The sequence below is a fragment of the Somniosus microcephalus genome, chromosome 24, assembly GCF_052327205.1.
Source record: "Somniosus microcephalus isolate GS21.2 chromosome 24, FLI_Smic_1.0, whole genome shotgun sequence".
Classification (NCBI taxonomy): Eukaryota; Metazoa; Chordata; class Chondrichthyes; order Squaliformes; family Somniosidae; genus Somniosus; species Somniosus microcephalus.
This window is the reverse complement of record NC_141010.1, coordinates 28,780,204-28,806,512: the sequence shown is the minus strand read 5'-3', so window position 1 is coordinate 28,806,512 and position 26,309 is coordinate 28,780,204. Positions and strand designations below refer to the sequence as shown.

Below are 26,309 nucleotides of genomic sequence, written 5' to 3'. Positions count from 1 at the left end.
CACTCTAATTATACCTACCAGCGATCACCAGCTGTCAACCCGGCGACCTTCGTGCCAATACCAACAGAATATCCAGGTGAACCAGAACACGACTGCTTGTTAACTGTTGAAGCCACCACTACACCCAGGCCAGATTTGCTAAGTGATCCTATTGATAATCCTGACTTGATCCTCTTCACGGATGGTTCTTCGCATCGACCTAGTGATGATCAACTATTAGCAGGTTATGCGGTGGTGACTCCTCATGAATTATTGGAAGCTTATGCGTTGCCACCTGGCACATCTGCACAAGCAGCTGAACTATATGCATTAACCAGAGCCTGTATTTTGGCTAAAGATCAAAGCGTCAATATCTATACTGACTCCCGTTATGCATTTGGGGTAGTGCATGATTTTGGACAATTATGGAAAAACAGAGGTTTTATTACATCCTCAGGAAAATCTATTAAGCATGCGCAAATGGTGTTAAATTTGTTGGAGGCTATTCAGTTGCCAAGTAAAATTGCAGTACTAAAATGTGAGGCCCACACCATGGCAGGTGATGAGGTCTCGTGTGGAAATAGGTTTGCTGATAGTGCGGCTAAAGAGGTCACACTGAGGCAGGCCCCACAGCTTCAAGCCGCCAAAAATACCGTTAGTAACTTTCCTCCAGAACTTCCTAGTAGCATTGATGCTGATCTACTACGACAGGCCCAAAGTCAGGCAACAGTCCAAGAAAAACGTACTTGGAGTAAGGCAGGTTGCTATCAAGATCATGATATATGGATGTATCCTGATGGCCTAGTGGTTTGCCCACGAAGCTTGTTTTTGCCCCTGTCTCGCCTGGCACATGGACAGGCTCACATGGGCAAAGGAGGGATGGCACATGCATTGTCCCAACAATGGTATGCACCAGGAATAACGGTAACAATTGAAAAAGTTGCCAGAACGTGTTTAGTATGTCAGCAGAACAATAGAGGGAAATCGCCCGCAAATTTTTATCACCTACCCCAACCAGAGCTGCCCTTTGAGAATCTACAGATAGATTTTGTACATATGCCCGCAGTAAAAGGATTTAAGTACATACTGGTAATAGTAGATATGTTCTCCAGATGGGTAGAGGCATACCGCACTAGGAGGGATGATGCCAGAACAGTAGTAAGCATTCTGCTAAAAGAAATAATACCTAGATTTGGAATACCTATGGGAATAAACAGTGACAGAGGAACTCATTTCACCAGCAAACTGATAAAAAACTTAACTGAAGCCCTTGGATTTCAATGGAAATTGCACATACCTTACCAGCCACAATCCTCAGGAATAGTGGAAAGAGTGAATGGGGAAATCAAGGCCACCCTAACCAAAGTATGCCAGCAAAATGGGTTGCAATGGTCGGATGCTGTGCCAGTAGTAATGTATGCCCTGAGAAATCAGAAAAATAGAAACACAGGTCTGACACCACATGAGATCTTGATGGGCCGGCCTATGACAACAGGCACACGCCCACCCATGACTCCAGAGAAGGTGGCATTAATTTGGAATGATGAAAAATCATTAAAATATGCTCAGGCCATGTGTGAAACAGCAGGAGGAATACATGAGAAAGTGAGACAGGCCCAGACGCGCCCCACAGAAGGAAACATGCACCCCTTTAAACCCGGAGATCAAGTTTACGTGAAAGCGCTAAATAAAGAATCTTTTTCTCCTAGGTGGAAAGGACCATATTTGGTGCTGCTTACAACTCGAACAGCTCTCAAATTGAAAGAAAAACCTGATTGGGTACACGCTACAAGGTGCAAGTTGCATCATCCGGAGGAAACACCGGAGGTGGAGTATAAACATACTGCACCAGACACCACTTCAGAAACGGGAAAAGATCCGTGCCCACCATAACTTGGCACTCCATTGAAGGACTGATTACTTTCGGATTGCTATATATGTTTATATTTAATGCTGTATAACAATAATTAGGATAATTTAAAGATTTCTAGGATAAATCAGGAAATATGTTAAACCAGATAATAATAATCAGCCTATGTGTAATAAGGACAGCCGCCTGGACCATCCTGCCAACTGAAAAAACAGAATGGGCAGGCCAGTTAGGATGAAAGGCGAGAGACAGTAACCAATCACAGGGAACTTACACTTGTAACAATGGCACCATTTGTGTAATTGCTAATTGGACGATTAATTGCGAAGCCTGTGGGATGTTCGAAATGAAATCTGGGATGGATAAAATAGTATTTAGCCAAGGATCTAATATAACTCTAAGTATAAAATGGGAAAAAGGAGTGAACATAAGTTGTAGGATAGAGAATGACACTGACATACTAAACAATTATACTAAATATTATGGAAATGGTATAAAAATGATACAAGAACCGGAGACATGGAACAACCGATATATTTGAAAGACGGTCAGGCGTACGGATGCGTAAATGCAACTCTTATAGAAGGAAGACCTCACTGGTATGGGGAAACATTCTTCGCAAAGAAAACGAAACAGATAGAAAGTCCTATGGACCATTTGCAAAGATTGCATTCTACCTGTACCCCGGTCTTGATCTCCCCATATACTCTAAATTTGACAGTACAGGTACAATATGAGGATAAAAAAGATACTGGATGTAATATTACTACTATACAAGCCAAATTGAATAAGAGAGTTAGGATCGGGAGAAGGAGAAGGGACTTAGCAACGGTCTTGGGAGGAGTAGGAACTGGTATGGGAGCCCTTTATGCAATAGATATTGAAACATTGCAGAATAAAATACAGCAAGTAGGAGGGCTGACAGGAGATGCTATAAAATTAAGAAATGCTTGGGACAATGGACTGACAGCAGCAATGTTAACACAGTGGATATCAGATACAATGAGTTGGAAGCAAGTAAATAAGGTAGAAAAGGAACAAGAGAATGTTGCAAAGGGACAAGAGAAAGTCAACAATCATACTCAATGTATGTTTAAAGAAATTACCAAGCAGTCACTGAGGGCTGAGCTAGAGCGAATCGCTGTCAGGACATGCTCCTAGTTGGATGAGAATTTTTGGATTTGAAGGAAATAATCTAGAAGTAAAACCTGATCGAAGATATACTAAATGTGACCTTAAGGGATGTAATTTTACAATGAAAGTGGTAAATGTGACAAAAGCCAAAACCTGGTGTCAGTTCTTGGTATTGCCCCAACTGTTTGGAGAAAACTTTTGGTATCCCGAATTTCATGGTAAATGGATAGATCAGGGGAATAAGACCCACGATGCCTCGGATTGCCAAGATTGGCCGTTTGGAAAAGTATGCCCATTGCATACCCCTATATATGAACCTTGCTCATTGCAACATAGTAGAGGTACATGTATTTGGAATTTGAAACCTTGTAATGATACTACCTTGCATGAGATAGGCCAGAACTATCTGTGTATTAGCAGTGCCTGGCCTATATATGTAAATGGGATTTTGAAAAGGCCCCCTTTAAACACTTGCATAAAAGATGTTTATACTGTGTTTGACCCACATACCAACAAGACATATCAGTTGGGAAAATGGGCTACGGTAATGCAAAAAAGAACTGTATTGGGGATAGAAAATGCCCCCCCTACAGTTAATTTGGCTAATCTGACACAATTTTTGAAAAACAATGAAAAGATAGCAGAAGCCTTAGCAAAAAGAGGAAGAGATCTGCACCATTTAAAAGCAGTGATGGATTATGATGAGCAAGGTTTGATTCAAATAGCTACGCAAATAACAGATTTGACGGTACACCACCGGTGGGATGTGTTTAACGGATGGTCACCTAAAGCATCCGCAGTGCTGGAATTGTTTGTTCATCCGATGGTTATATTTTGTGTAGTGACAGGAGTTTTATTTATATTAATTTGTATAATGTGGATAAGAGTGAGATATCTGCTAGCGCAAACAGTAGAATCAGTAGCATCTGTAAAAAGAGCTACAAAAGTACGAGAGAGAAAGGAAAGAAAAAGAGCAAACCAGGATGACTATGATGAAGAAGATTGTCTAAAAATGCGTCCTTTCCCAAAGGGATATTATCCTCCCTATGAAAACGAACTGAATACAATGCCGTAAAGCAGTGTTGATCAGTAAAGATCAACAAGGAGGGAATTGTGGGAGAAAACGTATTAAACATTAAGGCATGCTGGGATACTTGACCACTTTACTAATTGAACAAAGGACACTAAACTAGTTAAAACTAAAAGAACTGCTGACTGCCATAATGAAGTCAAGCTGACCTTTTGGCTTAGGACATCTGGTGATAAAATGTGAACATGTTAATCTGTTTCTTGAGAACAATGGAACCTATGAAACCTTATGTTGAAATGTAATGTAAGCTAATCACCTGAAGTTGTTTACCTTGCTGTATAACTATGAGCACTGTACATTAGTAATTTAGAGTGCTGGTGGGCAGTAGGGACTGCTGCAGACTCTCCGTGATATCACGTAATAAATTCCTAAAGCGAACCTCGAAGTCTCCGTCTGATAATTAATTTCCTCCACAGAATTACTCCAAAAACCTGAGTTCATCCAAAACTCTGCTGCCCGTATCCTGACTTGCAGCAAGTCCCATTCACCCATTACCCCTGTGCTCACTGACCTATATTGGTTAACGGTCCACCAACCCCTCAATTTTAAAATTCTCATCCTCACATTGAGATCACTCCATGGCCTCGCCACTCCTCATCTCTGTAACCCTACAACCTTCCGAGAACTCTGGCCTCTTTTGCATCCCTCACTTCCTTCACCCCACCATTAGCGGCTGTGTGTTAAACCTTCCGGCCCTAAGATCTGGAATTCCCTCCCTAAACTTCTTCGCCTCTCCGCTTCTCTCTCCTCCTTTAAGACGCTCCTTAAATCCTGCCACTTTGACCAAGTTTTTAGTCTTCATCTTTGGCCGAGTGTCAATTTCTGTCTGATTACACCTCTGTGAAGCATCTTGGGATTTTTTTTATGTTAAAGATGCAATGTAAATGCAAGTTGTAGTTGCTGTCATGAGCAAACAACAACAAAAAATTAATAAGACTTGTATGGTTCACTTTCATTGAGCTAGAATCCATCATTCTTAAAGACGAGGAATTTCAACATCTCTCCATCTATCCCTTCAAAGCTGCAGTCTAGAAAAATAGCTTCTATCAAAACAGACATACCTGACATATAAATAAATTATGAATAAAAAAGTTTCCATTTGTTAAATATCACCCTATTATCTTCTGAAACCCAAATTATTACCAGTTATTGAGCTGACAAGCATATTATTGTGCTGTCAAACAGCATTGAAAAATACTGGCTAAATGTCAGCTCTCTTGCAATACACACAGCTACAAGGGCCTAACTTCAAAACATTGATGCAGCAAATTTAATAGACTGATGCTCTCATGAATGGTCAAAGAATAAAAGAGAAGAATGCAAGGTTTGTTTGAATTTAACATTTAATTGACAGCAAGCTTTGAAAGCTATACCAAGATTATTCTAGGGGAAATGATATAGTTACCTTGACTTGTAAAATCCATGTGTGTTTTCATCCCTTATTATGTAGCTGTTGCCTTACCTGAGAAATCTTTAGAGCAGAGCAAGTCAACCGACAGTGCTTTGTGCAGTTAAATCTTTCCTTTGTTCAAATTCAAATACTAGACCGCTAATGCGCGCTTAGACTCTCACATTAGAAATTGTAGTTTATACGGCCCGGAATTTGCGGCCAGCAGAGAAGCGAATTTCAACATCTCTCCAACTATTCCTTCAAAGCTGCAGTCTAGAAAAATAGCTTCTATCAAAATAGACATACGTGACATAAATAAAGCATGAATAAAAATGTTTCCATCTGTTAGACATCACTCTATTATCTTCTGAAAACCAAATTATTTCCAGTACGCTCTGCACAGGGATCTCGCAATTCCTGTGTCGAGAACTTCGGGTTTTCCGACCTTGAATTCAATTCAATGGAACTTAATGGGGATCACCTTGCTGAATTACTGTGACATCAACAGGCTGTCCAAGCAGACAATCAATAGGCAGAATCCTCACAGACAGCGAACAAGGAAGTGGGAAAGCCCTTAAAAATCTAAGGGGGAGAAATTCGGTATCGCCCTGTTTGGGGCGCAATTATCGGCCGGGTGCAAAGTTTAGCGCCTGGCACTAATTATCGCCTCCGACTGCAAACTTAGCTTCTATCGCCCCTGGAGGTGATTGGAGTGCTAAATCAGGCGCTACACACCTCTCTTAAGGTACTAATGCCGAGGAGCGAGGCGCTAACCCAGAGCTGTGATGTCAGTCAGCAATGGAACACAGACACAATGGCGCCGGCCAGTTCTTAAAGTGGAGGGTCGATCTTGCTCTCCATCCACACCCTGCTCATTACAGCCTTGAATCTCGACCTGGAGAGATTTGTACATCAATTCTGCTGGAAAGAACAATGGAGAGGCCCAGGGAAAGAGCTCAGAGTGCAGTCCCCATAATCTCTTCTAAATCGATGCAAGGAAGGTCAAATCAAAATGAACCTGCAAAATGCAGCTCAGTACCCAAAACTCCTTCACACAGCATTGAATCTCTCCAGAAGTCTCTCTCTCTCTCTCTCTCTCTCTCTCTCTCTCAGAATGCGTGGTGCAAAAATGTCACTGACAAAAAAAGTCAGGAAGCAGTCACCTTTAAATAGCGCTCCCCCAGTCTCTTCCCGACTGCAAAACGCTCCCCTCAACCTGTCGTTGCTAACGGCAGGCAGTAAGGCGGGAGCGCCACTTAATATCCGGTCCAGGGTGCTATCGGGGCGTTGCACGCTCGACTGACATCACGATCTGCCGGCGCAGGAGATTGTGGCAGTAGTGTTTAGCGCCATCGCAAAATGTCTGGTCAATTTCGCGAGCGGCGCAAACATCGCCGCGCCCAGGCGCTAGTTGCTTTGTGCCCCATTAGCGCCCTCTTAGGGTGCTAATGGGAGGTGCAAATCAACTGAATTTTCCCCCGTAACTTTTTTAAATAGTTAGAGACAGCAAGGGAAAGATTGGGGCTCTCACATGGGGAAAAGGCAACCCTAAAATAAAGATGCACAAACTTAAAATTTTTTTAAAACTTTTTGGGAAAAATTTCTTTAAAATTTTGGGGACAAAATTTGGCTCCTTTGCGCCTGCCGTTAGCACTTCTGGGGGGTATTAATGTGGCGCAAAGGGGTTATCGCCTGGGAGGGGATGAAAAAAGCACCTCCCGCAAAATTCGGCGGGGTGTTGCTGAGGTGCTACCCGATAGTGCCGCACCCCCGCCAGTAGCGCCCCGGGCTGCAGCGCCATCGGCGGTGACATCATCGCTGTGCGCGGCAGCCCCTTAGTGCCCCATGGCAGAAATTCGACTGTGTCTTGTGAAGCTGCCACAGACAATGTCAGTGCCAGCCTCGCGGGTCGCGAACCAGGCCGACCTCTGCTCGCTGGGCGGTATTTAAAGTAGGGTGGGCGGCCGCAACCCGCACCACCGTTATTTTTTTTTGGCCAACCTCCAGGTCGGCCCTCCGTGATGAGCCATGGCATGGTCCTGGCCGCCAGTGCACAGCCGGGCACCTTGTCTCGGTGCTGGGCTGCGGACGCGGCACCACGCCGCCCTGGTAGCCTAGTGTGGGCCATCGGAGGCCCTGCAGAGTGCGCAGCGGCCTTCCCCTTTAACTGAAGGGGAGGGGCGTTGAAATGCGGCCATGCTCCGCAGAGCCTCCACCGAGCGCTGCTGATCGCACCCGACATCGCCTGGGTTACCGTCCCCTCAGGAAGCAGAGTGCCCGCGATTCCGTTCCACTTCCTGTGCAGGGCGGTAAGCCGAATTTAGCAGCTGGGGTGGTACTTCTGCACCAGGCGCTAAATGTCCGGCCCTAACTCGGTTACCGTCCCAAACGGGGTGTAACCGAATTTTGCACCCTTTAGCTTTTATTAAAATGGACAAATTTCACACTGCACAAAATTTAAATTAGTTTTCCAGGCCCTTAACATATGTGTTTAGTTGTCAATAGGCTGTTAAAACCCCAGTTACACCTAATCCCCTTGGGTCTAACTTTTAGCGGGGAATCTAACAGCGTACTTACTGTGGAAGAGCCGAATTTTTTGTCAGTTTCAATGATAAATGATGTTTCACAGATTGCCAGCTCTGTGGGGTGGGGGGCACAGCCAGTTTTGGAGCTATCATTGACAGACCGCAACTTCTGGATTTCCGTATGCGCTTGCGCCAAATCCCGAAGTTGCGGTCAGTTTCAAAGATGGTATGACGGCGTACGCTGACAGTTCGCCATCATACCAACCACAAATTCCAAGCCAATAAGTGCTTCTCCGCCTCAGTATTATAGATAGCATTCAAGACATTACAACTGGTAAATAGTTCAACTGGGACTATGGGGTAGATTTTGTCTTTCCCATCTGGGTGGAGTGCAGAAAGAGAATTCTGACAGGGATGGATTGAAGGGATAATTACTAGCCCTAGCCCTTTTCGGATTACCCCAGATCAGGCGTATTGCCCAGACGTTCACCTTCAACTAAAGTTAGAGATAGCCGAATTCTATAAGACGCTTAATTGGGTCTAAAGGTTCAGACTATCCCTAAAGGAAAGAGATGACTTGAAGATGTTACCGTCCTCCGGATACCACTTTTAATAAGTTTAACTAGACTGTAACCTTCCGGATATTATGAGGGTCCGGAATACCCCTCAGAATTCTGCAACTCCTTACAAAAGAGTGTACAGAAATTGAGTTTGCGAGATTGATACAGAAATACTACTTGAGACAATTCTAAAAATATATAGATTTATTTAAGAGCTGACATACAGTTAACAGCTTTTGAGTCAATCGCAACATTAACAGTTCAAAAACAAATAGCTTACATTTCTTATCCTCAGAGATCCTTATTCTCAAATCTTAACTTCGTACATTTTTACATTTCTTATTCTTAATTCTAATCCAGGATATCCACCAAAATCAAATACCTTGATTACCCGAGACTCAGAGTTGTAGGCTTACAGAGTGGTTCTGAAGCCGAGAATCACTTGCCCGCTTCCAGCGACTTCTGACTTTCTATTCTGAAAAGCTCTTATTTTTATATTTTTTTTAGTGGTTTATCCTTTGTAGTTTTCTGCTGATGTAAGCTAATTATCTCAAGTCATCTTTGTTGAATTCTTCCTATTCTTACTGCCAATTCAACTGTTAGCTTGCAGACTTCTGTCTGTTGTTTAGGTGTTTCAAAAACTTATCATATAAAATGGCTACAACAGATTTATCTCTTTGATGTCATTCTTATCGAAGGTCTTCCATTCAATTCTAAAACCATCTTAACTGCTTACAACCACAGACCCCTGTCTCCGTGGTGTTCCAAGTTCAATACAAAAACCATGTGATTGCTTGGTGCATCTATTGAAGTCATATCTTCAAAGTGTTCTGTTGGTATCATATTTACAACATGTAAATTAAAAACACTTCAACTAGGATGTTTGCTTGTTTTCTAGCTATCTCAGTGGTTGTATTAAGAATTATGCTCTCCTGTCTTTTAAGTTTAACATAAAAACTATTTGACCAGCAGGTGTTTCTTTTACTTGATGTCATCTTTTCAAAGGCACATGCCTCTTTTAATGTTTCTGTGTTTCTGTTCCACGTGTTAGTTCATAAAACTTTACTTGGGTCATTCGATTGTGTTTCTCCCAAACTCCAGGCCTTCTGGAAGCACCAAACTGCTATTTCAATAGGGCCATTGTTTTAGTATTTTTAACCAATTCCCATTTCAAAGCTTGTATGGTGTTTTACAACTTTTGTGTTATCAAACCACCCCATCTCAGAAGCCTGTATTGACACAACTTGTGTCGCTGAGGCTTTCCAGACTTTTAAACCCAGTATATCAGGGCCAGAAATTCCAGGCCAGAAGCGTGAGTACGGTCGGCTTACTCACACTTCTGGCCGTTGGAAATGCCGGCGTTCAGCATGAACAGCGCATGCGGGGAACGCCGGCATTTCCAGACCTCGAGCGCGTGCGACTGCACAGGCAGCGCTTGCGCAGTGAACTTCGTGGATTTCATTCATGAAATCCGTGAGGTTAAGTCCTTAGAAGTTACACTTGAAAAAAGCAAGTGTAAAGTTGTTCATTGGCTGCGGAGGAAGATATATTTTATCATGGAGCTTTTGAAATGCAATATTTTTGTTTGGGAAAAGGAGGGAAGTTATTTTAAGAAATTTTAAGTAAGTTTAAAAGTTTAAATTTTTTTTTTAAAAGGGTTTTCAGAACGGTAGGTAGAAGGAGCAATTGTGGCTGTGTGAATGGAATGTGAGAATGAGTTATGTATGTATGTCCACATATATTCCTTTACGTATATGTATGTATGTTTTATATTCCTTTACTAATGTGTATGAATGTATGTTTTTAATTATGATTTTCCAATAAGTTACTTTCTCTGAAAGTCATAATTAAATAATACATTCATACACATAAGTAAAGGAATATATACATAACACGCAAAGGAATATATACAGACATACATACTTTCAGAAGCTCCACGATAAGAAATATCTTCCTCCGCAGCCTCTGTAGCAACTGTACCCATGCTTTTTTCATGTGTAAGTTGTAATGACTGGACCTCACTGAAAGCATTAATGAAAGCGGCGAATTATACTGCGCACGCGCTGCCTGTGCAGTCGCACGCGTTCTGCCTCTGAACCCCTTCGTTCAGAGGACAGGAAATGCCGGTTTTCCCCACATGCACTGTGCATGCTGAAAACCGGCATTTCATCCGGCCAGATGCGTAAGTACCCCAACCGTACTAGCGCATTTGGAAGGGAATTATTGGGCCAACATTTTACGTCAATAAAATAAAAAATTTAACAATTGCACGACTTGCCCCCTCGCATCTGCGACTGAGGGTCCAAGGAGGTGCATTGCGCAAGAGGTCATCATCGGACGTATCCTCACACTGTTCCCTTTGGGGAACTGTATGAAGTGGTGGAAGGATTTATGGCCGTGATTAACGCTCATTCCGTAACCGTAACCATCTTTGAACCAGCCATTAGGGTGGTTAGTCCTATGGCGGGAGGGTTTTACGGGCTCCCACAACCCATCTGAGGGGGGGGGGCCACCAACACCCACGGACGCAAGTATCCCGCTGGATGTCCACCCAGAATTTAAAGTTGGAGCTCCGACTCCACTTGCCGGGACTGTCTGGAGTGGGGTTCAAAACCCTACTCCTTCTGGCCCAGCGGCGGGGATGCTTACTGCTACGCAAAAGGCCCACTCCGCACAAAAGGTGACACCCATACGTTTCCTGCACCTTTTCCCTCCCCGTGACTGGAGCCCTATGCTGCCATTTCACGTTGCTAATCGGATTGGGCCTTTGTCATAGCAGTAGGATCCCCGCCGCTGGGCCAGATCAGGGTAGGGTTTAGAACCCCGCTCCAGACAGTCCCGGCAAGTGGAGTCGGAGCTCCGGCTCTAAATTCTGGGTTGACATCCAGTGGGATATTTGCGTCCGTGGGTGTGGGTGGCCCCCCCTCCTTGTATAGCTTGTGGAAGCCCGTAAAACCCTCCCGCCATAGGACTAACTGCCCTAATGGCTGGTTCAAAGATGGTTACGGTCACGGAATGAGCGTTAATCACGGCCATAAATCCTTCCACCACTTCATACAGTTCCCCAAAGGGAACAGTGTGAAGACACGTATGACGACGACATTGCTAAATAAATAAATGGAATTTAAAAAATTCTTTTAGGGCTTTTAAAAGTCTTTAAATTGCTTTAATTCTCTTTAAAACTACTTCAGATTATTCAAAATAATGTAAACATTTTAAAAAGTTTATAAAAGTTACCAAAATCTTCAAAAAACTTCCAAAAACCTATTTAAACTGCTGCTTTGCATGTAAAAAAGCAAAGCAGCTTGACAGAAACATTGGGGGCGTGTCCAGTGAAACTGAGACCTCAAGGGGCGTGTCTCACTTACACTGCACGCTCCTGGCTCCGCGCTGGCTGCACTCCTGGGCGGCATGACGTCATACGCTGCCCGGGATTCTTCTTTCAGTTTCTGCAAGTGCAGGCGTCCCTGGAGCTGATCGGCAGGAGCGCGGGGTAAGTGCAAATACGGGGCTTGCACGCGCTGCAAGCCCCGTTCTGGAATTTCTGGCCCATCATGTATTAATAAAATCAGAATTCTGTTCATATGATGGTGTATTTTTCTGAAATATGGTTTATTCCTTCACAGGATTACATGCCTGTAACAGAACCCATCTGATATTTTGCTTGAAAGAAACATCCAGTGGGCTCTGTTACCACCATGTGATCCTCCCCGCTGGATTGTCCGTTCTGCACTATTGCCCAGGCAGCAGAGATGACAATCTACCCCATTAAAAAATTACATTAAAACTGTGTATCTAAGGTTGGAATGAACTAAATGTTAGGTATACTAAGAAACAGTAAAGGAGCAAAATCTTCTATTGCGGGAATTATATCTTACAAAAATCATTACAAAATGAACCAGGGTATGCTAAAATAAAATACGTGACTGCACTATGTTTAGGGAGTCGAGGTAGATAGCAGATAATCATAACGTGCTCTTAGATACAAAGCATTGCAGTGTAGTAATGTATGTAGAACGCATTCACCTGCTGCTTAGTACGCTACTGCTGCATTAATCATATAGGCGTAGAAATCCGAAAATGCAGGAAAACAGGCGGTGCCACGGCGGGGCGAGGTTAACTCGCACCCATAAAAAGAGTGCCGGCAGCACCGTTATTTTGGTGCTGCCTGCTGAGTTAAATGATTGGAGCGCAGAACCTACCGTGCAAGGTGGAGTTTCAGCCGGTAGGCTCAGCAGGAGGCCCAATGCAGCGTGGCCATAATGTCCCTGGAGCAAGAGAGCGCTGTCTTAATGCTAGCCTGTCATTTCAGAAAGCAGTCTCGAGCCCTTAAGGGGGAACTGCCTTCTAAAATGAAAAAAGTAAAATTCATTTAAAAATAGGCAGTCTTTAGCCCTTACAGCTCAACTACTTTCTGAAGAAAATAAAAATAATTCCAAAATGGCAGTCTTCAGCTCTTAAAGCTGAACTGCCTTCTGCACATAATAAAATGGAAGAAGTGTTTCAGCACTAACACAAATGCCTCAACAAGCCAGGGAAAGGGCACCCAGGATCTTGCATGCAACACTCTAGCTTTGTGCAGGTGGTCAACAATGGAAAAGAGGTCCTCTACCCACAGGGGGCCAGAAGACCCTCCAGAAAGAAGGATGTGGGATCAGATTACCGAGGCTGTCACTGCCAACAGTGTTGCCCCCCACCACCTGGCTTCTGTAGTGTATGTACCTTTAAGAGAGAACTACTTTTACAGCTCCTGTATACTGTAGTACTGGCAGTGACCACACCTGTATATAAGCCTTGAGCATGCCTCTGTACCCCAGTCTTGAAACTACCCTACTCCAGTAAATACCTGTTGATTGTTAAGTTACAGCATCCGTGTGGTTATTGAAAAACATCATACTCTCAGAATCACGGATCTAACAGTGGCGAAGAGTGTCGAATCGAATCTACCTGCAACCCTGCATTTCCCTTCGAGGATTTGCTCTGGGAGGGCGGTGGAAGAAAGTCGAGGCCAGAAACACGGGCGTCGACCACGAGCAGCCGCCCAGTCGTCCGGCAGAGAGTGAACATCGCAGGGGAGGCTGTGGAGAGCCGGGCTTGGTTCCCCAGCCACGACGATCAGCAATAGACTGATGACAGGTACAGCGCAGACCCTTCCCGGACAGCGGTGGCTGGAGCCGACCGATGGCGGAGAGAAAGCCGAGCAGCGTCAACGGGGTAAGACAGAGGGTGAAGCGCACATGGCGCAGCCGGGGGTTGAAAACCGAGTGGCGTCGAGGAAAGACAAATCAGAGAGAGAGAGGGTAAAACACAGCCAGGGCTCAAGGGCTGAACAGTGTCCGCGGGGAGAAGAAGGGAGAGCGCGGGAGACGCCATTGAGCCGCGGAGAAGAAGGAAGAGCGTGGGAGATGCCATTTTTAGAAGCCGCAGCGGAGAAGAAGGGTGAGCGCGGGAAGGAAGGAAAGCACGGGAGAAGCCAGTTTGTGCCAGCGGAGAAGAAGGGGAAGCGCGGGAGATGCCATTTTTGACAGTTAAATCACACCCAGGGATGCCGAAGAATGGCAGTATCTCTATGTTCGACAATGAAGTCGAAGATTGGGCGACATATGTGGAATGTATTGAGGTGTACTGCAGGGCGAATGAAGTGCCAGATGCTAGGAAAGCACTGGTTTGGTTAAATTCCATGGGTGCAAAAACTTATGGGTTGCTGCGAAACCTGATAACCCCAGAGAAGCCGGTGAACAAGAATTTCGAAAGCATAGTAGAAATCCTACAGGACCACTTAAACCCCACACCACTGCTGATAGCAGAACGATTTAAGTTCCATAAAAGGAACCGACACAAAGACGAAAGCAATGCTGAGTACCTAATGGAACTGCGCAAGCTATCGAAACACTGCCAGTTTGGAGCAGGACTAGCAGATAAGTTAAGGGACAAGTTTGTGTGTGGGCTGCTAAGTGAAAGAACCCAGAAACGGCTTCTATCAGAAAAGGATCTTACGCTGGACAAGGCTTTCAGTATGGCAGTATCACATGAAGCAGCCGCAAGGGGCGCTGCAGAGATACAACGGAGACCGCAAGAACATGGCACCAATGAAATGTCCGATGGAACAGGGAAGTGCTATCGCTGCGGCAGAACAACACATGACCAGAAGGATTGTTGGTTCAAGGACCAAGTGTGCAGACAGTGTGGAAAAGCAGGACACATAGCAAGAGTCTGCAGGTCTGGGAAGAAAACCAAAAGTAAGAAATCTCCACAGGAGAAGTACAAAAAGGTACACCAGGTGATGGACAGTAGTTCAGACGAACAGAAAAGTGACACAGACCCCGCAAGCAAGGAGCTGGGTTGTCTGAAACTACATAAGGTAACCAAAATGGAGGATCACCAGACTATCTGGGTTACACTCAAGATAGACGGAGTCCAAGTGAAAATGGAATTGGACACAGGATCTGCCCTAACAGTCATAAACCAAAGGGACTACAAGCGGCTATTTTCACATATACTCTTGAAAGCTACAGAGATTGTCTTGAAGACGTACACGGGGCAAAAAGTCTACCCCAAAGGAAAAATAAGGGTGAAAGTGATATATAAAGGCCAGGAAATACCTAAAATGGATCTATATGTATTGCCAGATGGAGGACCACCACTGCTAGGACGTGAATGGATCCGGAAGATACAATTAGATTGGCATTCCATACAAGCACTGAAGGTTGAGGCCAAAAAGGATGACGACTGTCAAAAATGCTAACTGACGCAAAAGAAGTGTTCCAGGAGGGACTCGGAACACTAAAAGGCATAACAGCAACGATTAAAATAGAGGAAAATGCAAGCCCAAAGTTTCTTAAGGCCAGACCAGTGCCTTATGCGATCAGACCAGCTGTCGAAGCAGAGCTGGAAGGATTGGAACGTTCAGGAGTACTGTCCAAAGTAGACTGGAGCGAGTGGGCTACACCCATCATTCCTGTAATGAAGGGATCGTTGAGTAATACGCCTGGGGAACCAAAGAAGGTCCGCATCTGTGGGGATTTTAAGGTGACAGTGAACCCAATCCTTCACACGGTACAATATCCGCTTCCACGAATTGAAGATATTTTCGCCTCGCTACCTGGAGGTAAACGCTTCACCAAAATTGATCTAGCCCAGGCGTACTTTCAAATGGAGGTAGAAGAAGTCTCGAAACAATACCTCACGATCAACACTCATAAAGGTCTCTACCAATACAACCGGCTGGTGTTCGGGGTAGCATCGGCTCCGGCTATTTGGCAAAGGGCAATGGATCAAGTCCTGCAAGGGATTCCAGGGACCCAGTGTTATTTGGACGACATCCTGGTCATGGGCAAAAATGACAGTGATCACCTCGCCAACTTGGAGAAGGTGCACACCAGATTAAAGGAATATGGGCTACGAGCTAATCGCCACAAGTGCGAGTTTTTCCAGAAGCAGATCTCGTATTGTGGCCACATCATCGATGAAGAGGGGCTACATAAGTCCCCTGAAAAGATTGAGGCAGTAGTCAAGGCTCCAGCACCGGAAAATGTGTCACAACTGAGGTCATTCCTCGGGCTGGTAAACTACTACCATAAGTTCTTACCAAATTTGTCCACGGTATTACACCCACTGAACACCCTACTGCAAACAGGGGTACCATGGAAGTGGAATGACGAACGTAGACGAGCTTTCCAGAAGTGTAAAGAATTGATCACATCAAAAGAGGTGTTGGCCCATTTCAACCCATCACTACCAATTCGTTTGGCATGTGATGCATCACCCTATGGTATTGGAGCGGTGCTGTCGCACAAATTCCCAGACGGGTTGGACAGGCCAGTAGCCTTTGCGTCTCGGTCACTAACCTCAGCTGAGCGCAACTATGCCCAGATTGACAGGGAGGCCCTCAGCCTAGTATGGGGAGTAAAAAAATTCAACCACTATCTGCATGGGCAGATGTTCACCTTGCTGACTGACCACCAACCACTTGTCTCCATCTTTAATCCTAAGAAGGGCGTTCCAGTGATGACGGCACAATGGTTACAAAGATGGTCCCTGTTTCCAGGGGCGAGTCAATATGAAATAGAATATAAAGGCACGAAACAGCATGGAAATGCTGATGGGCTATCGCACCTGCCACTGCCTACTGTGGAGGAAGCACCAGCAGTGGACCCTATCGAGATATTTTATTCGTCAATAATTGAACGATTGCCAGTAACGAATGCGGATATAGAGAAGGAGACCCGCAATGATCAGACGCTGTCTCGGGTATATGATTTGACGGTGAGGGGATGGCCAACACATGGCGACTCACTGTTGCCAGCATTCTCATCCAGAAGAGAACAGCTGTCAGTATGCCAGGGGACAGTGATGTGTGAATCCAGAGTGGTGATTCCACCCAAGTTAAGGGAGAGAGTGCTAAATGAACTACATGAAGGTCATCTGGGGGGAGTGAAAATGAAAAGCCTTGCTAGGGCTTATGTGTGGTGGCCGGGAATCGATCAACAAATCGAAGACCTAACCAAGAGCTGCTCAGGACGTCAGAAGGTCCAAAATGCACCACCACATGCCCCTCTACACCCATGGGAGTGGCCCTCCTCTCCATGGCAACGGGTGCATATTGATTTTGCTGGTCCATTCATGGACTCAATGTTCTTAATAGCAGTGGATGCTCATTCAAAGTGTCCTGAGGTGATAAAAATGTCCTCAACCACTACAGAGAAAATGATTGCAGCCTTACGGACCATATTTGCCAGAAACGGCTTGCCAGAGCAGATTTGCTCTGATAATGGACCACAGTTTGTGTCCGAAGAGTTTCGAAAATTTATGAGAAGGAATGGGGTAAGGCATTACACATCCGCCCCGTATCATCCAGCCACAAATGGATTGGCTAAGAGGTTCGTACAAACCTTTAAGAAGGCGATAAAGGCCATGTGCGACGATGAAATTCCACTACAGCATAAGGTGGACAATTTCTTATTAGCCTACCGAAACACGACACATGCAGTTACCAACCAGACCCCGGCCATGATGTTCTTTAACCGAAGGTTGCGATCTTGTCTGGACTTGCTTAGACCAAATGTGCAAAGAAATGTTGAGGATAAACAATTCCAGCACATCAATGAGAAGCCGACAAGGAGCTTCAATGTAGGGCAACCAGTCTTGGCCCGTGACTACCGAACAGAGAAATGGCAACCCGGAACGATATGCACACGGCAGGGGCCATTAATGTACACAGTGAATGTCGGGGAGAACATTGTGAGACGCCACGTTGATCAGATCTTAGCGTCACAGGAACGAGTCAACCCCATGTCTTGCTTACCTGGGGATGAACCCGACATACCGGTAGCATCTACCTCAGAACCAGTAGCAGTGGAACCCGATGAACTAACCGATGAAAAGGGGCCAGAATCGCCTCCGCAGCAAGAACAAGAACCTCAGGAAAGGCGCTGTCCCGAAAGGATCAGGAAGCCGCCCCAAAGGCTGAATCTATAAATGGACTATTGTTGTTTAATGTACATGTTAAAGTGTTAATTGTTATTTGAATATTATGGGTACTACTAATCTAAAAGGGGAGGAATTGTAGTGTATGTACCTTTAAGAGAGAACTACTTTTACAGCTCCTGTATACTGTAGTACCGGCAGTGACCACACCTGTATATAAGCCTTGAGCATGCCTCTGTACCCCAATCTTGAAACTACCCTACTCCAGTAAATACCTGTTGATTGTTAAGTTACAGCATCCGTGTGGTTATTGAAAAACATCATACTCTCAGAATCACGGATCTAACAGCTTCAATGCCCAAAGAAGTTTTTTGACCTAAGACCAGTGGTCAAGGTCAGTGAATACATCTTCAAAAACCATCTCCTACCAATTGCATAACTAGCCTCACAGATTGCTCAATGCACCCCACCGCCTCACCCCCCCACCCCCACCTTCACTCACCTACCAACAATCTCTAACAAACACAGGGCATATTTCACATTCCTAACTTCACTTCACCCCCTAGAAGGAGATGGTGCTGGCCATTCTTGACAGGGGCATAGCTGAGCCCTTGGCCAGCAGCGGGCTGAAAGAATACAAGATACTGGTATACACATACATTATCCTCTTTCTCACATTCCACTTCCCCTTCATCCCACAGTCTCTTCTGATGTATAAGCTGCGCATGGTGTAAGCATGCAGCCCTTGCTTGCCCGCCCTCCCCTCACCAGAACTCTACCCTTGTGCCTTCCTCATTTCACACACCCAAGAAATGTAGCCTGCCCAGCCAGTTGTTGACTAAGGAGAAGGAGAGGAGAGTGAAAAAGAAGAAACACCGTCACTCGATTTCACAATCCCAGCCATCAGCTCCTCGAGGTCGTCCTACAAGGTCATCTGTAGTGTCCCCCACTGAAAGTCAGCAGCCTTCCACCAGCCATGCTGCAACCTGCGTGACATCAGTAGAATAGGCAAAGGCACACACAAGACAGTCACTAAGGGAATGCACAGGGGTGATTAGTTGATTTCTTTGATGTAATATTGGATGCATATATGGATAAAGTTGGATTGAAAAGTTTGCTTTGTGGTGGCTTTTATTTCAGCATTGTGGCCAAGAGGATGCTGTGATGGTCAGTAACAGAGGGAAGGTAAGGTGTGGGACAAATGTTGAAAGGGGAATTGGGGTTGTGGTCACTGGTACCGCAGGCAGATGATTCCATTCCGGATATCCCAGCCAGAAAGGGGCTGTCTGGGTTGCATCGTTCCTTTTGCTTCCTCCTCTTTTGCTTCTTCTTCTTCCCTCTGCAAGCAGTTTGTCCCCTTTGCTGTCTCTGCATCATCTCCACATGCTCCCCAGTACTGTGAGCAAGTGGTCTTCTCAGAGGCAAAATATTGTGGACGGTGGAAATCTGAAATAAAAGCAGAAAATGGTGGAAATACTCAGCAGGTCAGGCAGCACCTCGACCTGAAGTGTTATCTCTGTTTCTCACTCCACAGATGTTACCCATGCTGCTGAGTATTTCCAGCATTTTCTATCTTTTCAGCCTTCCTTTACCATCCAAAGCCTTGCAAGCATCCAGCAGCACTCCTTGCACAATTAAGCAACTTTTTTAATGCATTGCACCACTACTTCAATAAAATATTTTTAAAAGTCCAAAAGCTGAAATCCAAACTTACCTGAAGGATGTGTGTGACCCTTTAAGAAGCGCTGACAGCGTCTCTGCAAGGCTGCTTTACGCACGTTATTCTGTGCATATTTAGGACTGGGTGTTATGGTGTGTGAGAATGTCCAAAATAGCAGTCATGGCATCAAATCCAGCGATGCACGCCGATTGACAGCATGATCTGCTATTTAGATTTGAGAGGCCAACGCAGTCAATGGCAGCAGTATGGCCCTCACCAAAATGACAGTCGCCGTGTCCCGCGCCGGAAGCTGGCAGAAGTGAGGCGGCCGCCATTTTTTCCAAAAAAACGGCCTTAACAGCTGGCATTGCAACATCGAGTTTCTAGGCTATAGTCTTCCTGCCAGACACATAAGAGTTAGGGGGAAAAATTCAGTATCGCCCCGTTTGGGGCGCCATTATCGGCCGTGCGCAAAGTTTAGCGCCTGTCGCTAATTATCACCTCCGACAGCAAACTTGGCTTTTATCGCCCCTGGAGGTGATTGGAGTGCTAAATCAGGTGCTTCACACCTGTCTTGAGGCGCAAAGGCCGAGGAGCGAGGCGCTACCTCAGAGCACTGGCGAAGCTCATGTGATGTCAGTCAGCAATGGAACACAGGCACAATGGCGCCGGACAGTTCTTAAAGGGAAGGATTGATCTTGCTCTCCATCCACATCCTGCTCTTGCAGCCTTGAATCGCGGCCTGGAGAGACCTGTACATCAAATCTGCTGGAAAGAACAATGGAGAGACCCAGGGAAAGAGCTCAGAGTGCAGCCTCCACAGTCTCTTCTAAATCGATACAAGGAAGGGCAAATCAAAATGAACCTGCAAAGTGCTGCTCAGTACCCAAAGCTCCTTCACACAGCGTTGAATCGCTCCAGAAGTCTCTCTCTCTCTCTCTCAGAATGCGTGGTGCAAAAATGTCCCCAACAAAAAAAGGCAGGAAGCGGTCGCCTTTAACTAGCGCTCCCCCAGTCCCTTCCTGACTGCAAAACGCTCCCCTCAACCTGTCATTGCTAGTGGCAGGCGGTAAGGCAGGGGGTGCCACACAATATCTGGTCCGGGGCGCTACCGGGGCGTTGTGCACTCGACTGACCTCACGATCTGCCGGCACAGGAGATCGTGGCGGTAGTGTTTAGTGCCGCCGCAAAATCTCTAGTTAATTTCGCGAGCGATGCAAACATTGCCGCGCCCGGGCGCTAGTTGCTTTGCGTCCCATTAGCGCCTTCTTAAGGTACTAACGGGAGGTGCAAACCAACTGAATTTTTCCCCCAAAAAGTTTTAGGGCTTCTATTATATTACATCTCAGCAGATTTCCAAAGTTTAAGACTGTGCCAAAACCACCAATGAACTCCTGTACAAACGCATAACTGTCTTTAAACCAATGTTACAGCATCTATGTTCGTTTGCTGAGTGTAAACAGGCTTTCTGTAAAAACCCTGAAACAACGCGATGACGTCATCATGTTGGTCACGTGATGCCCCGAACGGCAGGAAACGTGATGATGTCATGACGTCAGAGAGTGGGAGGTCCTGAGTTCAGACCTCGTGGAACAAGCTGCTGTATAGACCTGTTTGCTGTTGCTCCTGCATGTTTTTGTTTTGTTCACTTGTTTAATTAAATTCGGTTGATTTACTGAACTGACTCGACCTCAGTGATTCAGTTAGGAATCTGTTGATTCCTACATTGGTGACCCCGAAGCTTCGCGGACGATTTTCGCAGAGGCAAGCTCGAGAACAAGATGGATGTGAATGCAGCGAGTTTGAAGCTCCCTCAATTTTGGGAACAACAGGCAGCCTCCTGGTTCGTGCAAGCGGAGGCTCAGTTCCAATTGCGAAACATAGTGCTGGACCAGACCCGTTACCTTTATGTGGTCTCCGCACTGGACAGCTCGACGGCTTCCCGAATTATCAGCCTGCTGGAGACCCCACCCGTGGAGAACAAGTACGAAATGCTCAAGGCGCGCCTCATGCATGTATTCGGTCTCACGAAGGCGGAGCGCGCGCGACGCTTGCTCGCACTCCCCGGGTTAGGCGATGCTAAGCCTTCCGAGTTGATGAGCCACATGCTCACCCTCCTCGGGTCTGAGCCGCAGTGTTTTATATTTCGGGAACTGTTCCTGAGCCAGCTCCCTGAGCAGGTGCAAGCAGCCCTGGCCAGGTCGACGGCTACGGACGGTGTGGCGCTCGTGGCCGAAGCCGACACCATTTACGCGGTGATGCAGCAGTACTGTGCCACCTCGACGCGACTCAGCTCCTCTTCTGCACCGTCCATTCCTCTCCGGGAATATCGGAGTCATTCCGACAGGATTGTCCGACCTCCTCTGCGATTGACTTTGACGATTAAAGACACTTCTGGGGGGGCGCATGTGGCAAAACCACCAATGAACTCCTGCACAAACGCATAACTCGTTGATTCCTACAAGACAATGAAATCAGATGCAGTACATACCATATAAAATCTAACATACGTGCATAACATATGTACTACATGTGTAACCAGTATTTCATGGGAGCTGCATGTTATTGGTGCAGATGATGCTGGTGTACTTGTCTGACACTAAATATCACCTTCACCTTTACAACTTGTGCTGTTTTAAAATGGCAGCTCGTCTCCTTTGATGGACACACAGTTTAACTAATTCACAGCTCACATGTAGAGGAGGCACTCACAAGGTTACAACAGCAGGTTTGATTGAATTGTTAGCTTCTTAAGTGCTGTGCCCAGTTGCCATAAATCTCAACTCGGGAACTGAATCCATAATAATGATACTGTTAGATTTATTGTGCCTTTCTCCCACCATGATTTATTAAATCATATGCGTTGAGGGAATTACAAAAAGAAACTTTTCATTTAAAATTTGCTTTTTTGCTGTCCAGACTGCTCGGAAAATATTGAGTAAAACATTCAGGCCCTGATATTCACGGAGAGGCAGCACCTCAAGGACATACAAGCTGTTACGCAACTTAATCACTCCAGCCGAACCGATGGACAAGAATTTTGAGGAGATTGTTGATACCCTATGTTAAGTATGTGTATTGTATTGAACAATTAACACAAAGACTTAAACGTATAACTCAAACAGGCCTTTACTGGTTGGAGGTAGGGACTGCACATAGGTCTTTACTTCATGCCCACAGGCGGGAACTGAGGGGGATCAGTACCCACAGTACTATTTATACCCCTATGGCCAGGAGTGGTACTGCGTATCACTACGCCCAACAAGTAGTGCAGTCCTGTCCATAGGTTCAAAGTAGCACACATATTACATACACAACATTCCTCCCTTCCTAGCTTTACAGTCATCTCCCCATTTAACATAACGTAATAACATATATACATATATAACTTCAGGTTTACATAACAGAATAACATAGATACATAGATAACTTCATGTCAAAACAGATCACAGATTCAGTCTCTGCGGAAAACAGTTCACAGATTCAATCTCTGTGGTGTAGTCGGTTCACGTTGCTGGAGTGACTCATTCAATAGTCCTTCCATGGATTTAACAGTTTGAACTTCCGAACTGAATTGGCTCCGTTCGGAGGGACCACGTGTGTGATCTGGTAGAGGTGATAATGGTTCAGATGGGTCATCTTCTGTTTTTACTTTTCCTTTTCTGCTTCTTGGAGACTCTCTGGGCTCCATTGTCAGCTGCCACAGCTGCCAGCTGCATGCGCAGTTCCTCCTTCTCTTCCTCCTGTTTCCGTCGTAGAGCCAGCTTCTCCCGATGTTCCGTAGACTTTTGGTGCTCCTCCATGATTTCTGCACTTTGGGAGTCGAAGTTACAAGCTGGGCAGGACAGGACATCGTAATATTCGGTGTCGTCCTGAGCTAGACCAGTGAGAGGGTCGTCTATTTCCTCCATACCCAGCTGGACGTTAGCCAGCTCTTGTTCCAAATCCAGACATCTTTCCTGAAGAGACTTCTTCATGTGTACCTCTGCATCCAGCTTTTTCTGGGCTTTCAGCAAGTCGTTTACTAGTGACCTCATTTGTGATTTTAATACTTCAACTTCCTTTGGAGATTGATTGATCGGACTATGCAATCCCTCTACCGGAGCAGCTGTTTCAGCGGTCTGTTGTTCTACGTTGACGTGAGTCAGCGTACTTTTGGCATCCAAGGGCTGCTCTGTTGCAGTCATCTCAGTCTGTGTTGCCACCTCAGCTCTTCCAATAACCTTTGAGAGCTCCGAACCCCTTTCGTTTGAATATTGAAGTTCATGTTCAAGTTTTTCCCATTTCAGAGTCCTGTCCTTCAGCATATGCAGGAGTTGGCTGACCGTTAACTCCTCTGACATCAGACGTTTTGTGTGCTCCTGCTCCATTTTCTCCATCAGCTGCTTCTGTTGTCTTTCCAGATTCTCCAACTCTATATCAAAGAACTCTTTCGTTGCATTCAACTCTTGCTCAAAACGGCGAAGCCTTTGTTCTAATTGCTGTTGTAGTTTGAAATGGAGTTGAGTTCGAGCCCGGTGTCCCTCAGAAATGGGCACATCAGTAGACTTGCCAGACTCAGAATCCACAGTTAAACTATGTTGTTGTTGCTCAGTGGAATTCTGTGCTGAAACTTTGTCTTTTGCACCTGAGTTGGGCTTACCATCATCCGTTCCAGAGTCTGGGCCGACTATCTTCACCGAGTTCTCACTCGTTATTGTTTGTAGGAAATGCCAGTCCATATTCATTTTCCTAATCCACTCCCGTCCTAGTAGTGGAGGACCTCCTTCAGATATCACATATAAGTCCATTATTTGACTGTCTTCGCCCTTGTGGACCACTGCAACCTCTATTTTCCCGATGGGGTACACTCTTTGCCCCGTGTATGTTTTCAATATAATCCCCGTATCCTGTAGGGGAATATGCTGGAATAACTTTCCGTAATCTTTCTTATTTATGACCGTCAATGCCGATCCAGTGTCCAATTCCAGTTTTACTTGGACTCCTTCTATCTGAAGAGTGACCCAAATTGTCTGGAGGTCTGCACCCTTACCAGCGTTGAGTACTCTTAAGCTAGCCAGTTCATTACAGCTTAAGCTAGCCAGTTCATTACTGCTAGCGTCTGAATCGGACTCCTGTTCAGTCACCTTGTGTACCTTTGCGTATTTTCCTTGCGGTGACTTCTTGTTGCTGGTCTTCTTCCCTGACCTGCATACTCTAGCTATATGTCCAAGCCTACCACAAGTTCTACATTCTTGGTTTTTAAACCAACACTGGTTCTGATCATGCGTTGTCTTTCCACAACGATAACATTTGCCAGAACTCACACCCAATTTGTGTGCACTGAGCTCCGGTGACCGTAGCTGCATTACTGCCGTGCCTCTCGCTGCGGCTTCGTGTGCTGCTGCCATAGTGACCGCCTTCTCAAGCGTCAGCTCATTCTCCTCGAGCAGTCGCTTTTGTGTATCCTGTTTAAATAAACCACACACAAATTTGTCTCGAAGTGCCTCTGTCAATCCCGTTCCAAACTGGCAATATTTCGCTAATTTACGCAATTCCAGCAAATAATCAGCATTGCTTTCATGCTGTAGCTGCCTTCTGTCGTAAAATTTAAATCGTTCCGCTAGCATCAGCGGCGTGGGGTTTAGATGATCTTTCAGGACAGTAACAATCTCATCGAACGTCTTATCCGCCGGTTCATCTGGTGATAACAGGTGTTTCAATTGCCCGTATGTCTTCGCACCCATTAAATTTAATAATGTTAGTGCTTTATCAGCCTCACGAATTTTATTGGCCTTACAATAATTTTTAACTCGTTCAACATATATGGCCCAATCTTCGATGTCACTATCAAAGTTGCTAATATTCCCGTGTTTAGGCATTGTAGTACTTTATCAGATTTGCAATTTCTCAGATTTTTTTTTTTTACTGTTATCCAAGATGGCGGCTTCCCGCTCTTGCCGTCGTCCTCCGCCCACAAAATGGCGGTTTTCCCGCTTCTGCCTTCTTCCCCAGCGGTTTTCCCGCGAAAAATGGCGGCTTTCCCGCGCTTCTCGCTCTCCCCGCCCACTTCAATGGCGGTTTTCCCGCGCTTCTCGTCGCTGACTTTCAGCCCGACTGCGGCTCTTATCTCCTGTGCGATCGCTGGTGCGCCGCCCGCCCGAAACGGTTCTCAGCCCTTATCACCGGTGCGATCGCTGGCCCGCTAAGCGCCTCCCGCTTGAAGCGGCTCCCGGCCTCTGGCTCACCCGCTCGGCGGCTCTTGCTCGCTCCCTCCCGGGCTCTGGCTTACCCGCTCGCGCCCTCAGTGTCTGCCGACGCTGCGCCTTCCAGCCCGAGTGCGGCCCTTATCAGGGATTTCGATCGATTGCCCTTCTACCTCCGACTTCCCCCAGCCCTGTCTTTGCAGCCAATGCTGCTTGGCTTACCCACCACCGAGGTTGAAAAAGCTGCAGGATGTCTTCTGTCCTCCCGTTTTCAGTCGTTGATGGAGGCTTCAGGGTCCTAATGCCTGTCGCTTCCAGTCGCTGGAAGCTGTCAGGATTTCTGCTGCCCTTCAGTTTTCAGTGGGGTGTTGAGGATTGGAACCTCTCTTCAACGTCCTGTCTTTGGATGAAGCCGCTGTGGAATAACTGCCGCAGGGTAAGAGCCTGACTCGTCGCCAGTGTTAAGTATGTGTATTGTATTGAACAATTA

General features: G+C 45.8%; 1 protein-coding gene across 1 annotated transcript; it reads left to right on the top strand.

Moving 5' to 3' along the window:
- Positions 1 to 791: 791 nt before the first annotated feature.
- On the top strand, positions 792 to 4,430 carry LOC147101158 (uncharacterized). The gene has a single exon (XM_085966374.1). The coding sequence runs from the start codon at positions 3,015 to 3,017 to the stop codon at positions 4,056 to 4,058; it is 1,044 nt and encodes a 347-aa protein (XP_085822500.1). The 5' UTR covers positions 792 to 3,014; the 3' UTR covers positions 4,059 to 4,430.
- Positions 4,431 to 26,309: the final 21,879 nt, after the last annotated feature.